Raw genomic sequence first — 4,090 nt, forward strand, 5'->3', positions numbered from 1 at the left:
TACTGTTTTTTTGAGAATATTTTGTTTTGATTTTAGTGCATTTTGTTTTGTTTTTAGTGTATTTTGTTTGGAAGTCGGTTTTGTTTTTTTTTTGTGATAAATTAGGTTGTATCTATCATTAATCTGGTACGGACCTTCCTTTTTTGTACAGACTCATTAAAAAGATTCGTCTCAATACATACAAGGAGAACGTTAGTTATGAGTGTGGAAGGGTACATCGGTAGAGGTAGACCTAGAAAGAGATGGATGTATTGTGTAAAAGGTGACATGATCAAAAAGGGAGTGATGACTGAGATGACGTATGATAGAGTTATGTGGAGGACAAAAACCTGTTGCGCCGACCCTACGGGAGTAGGATAAGGAGATGATGATGATGATGATGATGATGACATACAAAACGTTCAAACGACTTAAAATAGATTTAATAACATAACCAGATTCCTTGATAGTATTTAAATTGGTATAAATATTTGGTACATCGTCTATATCAACATATTTTTGTCCTTATTAATATTCCTCCTCCAGATTTATCTATTGTTTTACTTTGTAACACATTTACTTACCAAAGAGGTCCAGAAGGAGCGGACCTGGTCATCCGGATACAAGAAGATGTCGAGCAGTGCCCAGGAGCCTCGCCACACGAACACCACCAGCGAACCCACCACCGTCACCGAAAAGATGCAGTCCAGCACGTACAGTGCCATCTCCCGACTCGTCTGCAAATAACATAAGCAATTACTTAAAGATTAGCACAATAGTGATATATGAAAAATGTCCATTCCAGTCGCAATACTGTAACACACTTTATTACCTCAGTCTTTACTCTATTTTTTAAAGGAGGGCACACAAATAATAGTCTAAAGTTATTTCAACAGATGCCCATAGCCATCCGTACAGAAGAACAGATGCCTTGTAAGCCTTTGAATACAAAAGTGGTTTCTCTACAAGCTTTTCTTGTGAGATTAGTGTATTCTAGTAATGACGCGTACTTGATCGGTACTGAAACACCTTAGTTAGCCAGCATCTATATCGTACGATTTTCTATATTAATCGTAATATATTTATAGTACTTACTTAAAAAATCTAATTCTCATTTTCCTTATGTGAAAAATTAATTTCTACATAAACCTTTGAACAGATAAGAATAAAATTCCTTGGAATTAAAGATTTCATATGGAATATTACTTTTTATATCCGATCAATAAAACTGCCAGAAATGGATTAATAAGAGATTTTTCAGGAAAAATAATTTGACGTTATCTTTTCAACAATTGATATATAAGACATCATTAAAGTAATTTCCCTGACTATCTTCAAAATAATTAACTGCATTAACATATTCCTAATCAATTAAGCTGAAGTAATCGCGATATTAATTAGTGTATAATCTAGATCTTGAGGAGGTATACGGAATTGATATTACTTATTTTGCGCAATATTTATTTTTAGACTTTATCACCGATACAATTATAATCATGATTTTGTTTAGAGAACTCTCAGAGGTCTTTAGCATTACCGATACCCTGCCCTCGACATCTCGCCCCTTAACTGCAATACAAAAATAATTAAATAACAACATGAAGGGACGCTTATGGAGCCCCTTTTTGTCGTCTCACCTCGCTATACCCTAACTCATATTTGACCATATCAGTTGTCTATTTCCTAGATCTTTTTATCCTTTCGCACTCGATTTCGCAAGTATTCGCAAAACAACGAACGTTTTTTTTATATTCTGTCAGTCTTCTCTACACGGCAAGAGACAATTACAATTTTAATAATAAATTGTTTTAAAAAACTTACAGGTTATCTTATTAAGTATATACTGGTATTACAAAATACATGTACCATCTAAAACGTACTGACCGACCCAACATGGTGTAATGTAACATGTTACACGGCGAGCATACATGCAGTTAGTGCGTACTGTTACGGGAAAACCAGCGAGCAATAAGACGCTCGATACGATAACGTAACGTCACTCTGTACGCCTTACAAAGACGATTAATGAATTGTTTTACTTAATGAAACGAGACTTACACTTAATGAATAATAGAGAAGTAACTGGTTTTTTTAACTAATTGCTACGAATTGAAGGTAAGTTATTCTAATTAGTTTCTTACAAACATTTAGCTTATCATATATTTGGCAAGACGAAGACGAGAAATAATTTGTTTAACAACAATCATGATAAAGGGACATGTGACCCTTATTTTTATCTTCAAAAAGCCCTTGATGAATGTATACGTGGATATTCAATATATTTTTAGATGTTTCGATTCCAAATGATTTTAAAAAATTATAGTCGGATGACCTTATTTACATTTTGACAAGTAAGACAACAATGTAAAGATATCGAACGTTTCGTAGTGACGACTAGAAATGTACCGAGCTAATGAGTTCCTGAGCGACTGATGATGACGACCAGAGGGTTTGTTAGTGACTGAGCGACTAAGAGGCGATGCACTCCTTGCAAAGACTTTTATGAAACTACCCCCATGATTGTAAAATACCCCCACCATTCCTTCCGTTTTCTAACATTTCCTAACAATACTTTTTTAACTTATTTTACATTGTTTTTATAATATGTTAAATAATGTTATCTGTCCAGCTGAATTATTGTTAAATGTCACATAATAATACATTCAATTTAATATCACGCACGTGCCTACCTGTATTACGGTTTCATTGTCTAATGATAACTTCGTGACACGTAAACCTTTTTCAAATACAATTTTTTATCTGTGTTTGTTTTTGTATGTTTCTCGATTTTTAGGTTAGATGCGTAGTATTGAGAATAGAAGATGTTATGATTTATAATTAACTCTATTTCATTTAAAATTAAAATTTTGTTAACATAGTTATTTGTGTTAATATTGTTGTTTTATGGAAATTGAATAGTAATATAAGATAAGGTTTAATTGTTGTTGAAGTGATAATTTTAATATATGTTGAGAAAAAACTATTAACATCACTATCTAAATGGTTCTATTTTAATTTGAATTTTAAGTTTTTATTTGCGAATATTTTGCATTTCAGAACATATAACCCATTCCAATGATTGGCTTATATTAACACAACCAATAAGAAAGAAGTACCCAGTTAACAATATCCGATTGGTTCATCCATCCATATAAACTTTTGCATTTATAATATTAGTGTGATCAAAAAGCAAGTTTAATTATCGTTAATGCACTTAAACATGTATTACAGATATTATGTACGTTATGCTGTTGGCCGCGTCTTTGTCCACGCAATATTAAGATATAAAAGTATGCTATAATATGACCGTCTATGTCAGCTATAATTCAAGGAAAGTCCGAACAAAATCTGCCTAATCGTTTCGGAGATTACCCGGAACAAACGCAGCTTGTGGTCAGACAGACAGACAGACAAAAAAAAAATTAAAATGCGATTTTCGTTATCAACAACGCAAATACATCATTTTCCCAAAATCTGGAATTTTTCTTTTGATGTTACAAAAAGACATTCCAATTTCATTATATGTATAATGTAAATGTTTTATTGTCCATAAAAGTTTGATTGACAAATCAATGGAAGATAAAATGTTTATCTTGCACACCAGAGGGCAAACAGTAAGGTGATTTGTTAACTTTATTTAATGCCACTGTGTTATTGTAAGCCGCCCAGATTTATGAGGCAATTGTGTATATATCCTATGTAATCCTATTTACTACTGCGTGATATCGTTCTCAGTAACTACTCCACACCGGACACATCTAGAAAACAACGTCAAACGAACTGTGTGATACATCGCTCTAATCATGGTGATATTTTTATAAGAATAAAGAAATGTGTTTTATGTTAATTATATAATGTCATGCATATATTGTGAAATTAAAAAAAATACTTTTATGAATTCTCATATTATAAATTTTACTTATCTAGTTCTCACATCTTGTTACTCGTAGCAATGTTGCTACGAACTAGCTACGCGCTAACTTACCAGTGTAAAATATTTTTTTTTTTAATTTAAACCGTAAATTTTTCAACGGAAACCTTTACTAAATACTAACCGTTCTAAACATGGTGGGAACATCGAAGTAATCCTGTGGTCCATCGACGGCGACGG

The 4,090-nt window shown here is 32.6% G+C and overlaps 1 protein-coding gene across 1 annotated transcript in view; it reads right to left on the reverse strand.

Moving 5' to 3' along the window:
• Positions 1 to 4,090, reverse strand: part of LOC106111657 — a 21,435-nt gene that overhangs the window by 11,161 nt on the left and 6,184 nt on the right. The window contains exon 5 of the mRNA XM_013293800.1: positions 564 to 716. Coding sequence (XP_013149254.1) covers positions 564 to 716 — 153 coding nt within the window. The remainder of the gene's footprint in view (positions 1 to 563; positions 717 to 4,090) is intronic.

This window comes from Papilio polytes, unplaced genomic scaffold, assembly GCF_000836215.1.
Source record: "Papilio polytes unplaced genomic scaffold, Ppol_1.0 DF824158.1, whole genome shotgun sequence".
Classification (NCBI taxonomy): Eukaryota; Metazoa; Arthropoda; class Insecta; order Lepidoptera; family Papilionidae; genus Papilio; species Papilio polytes.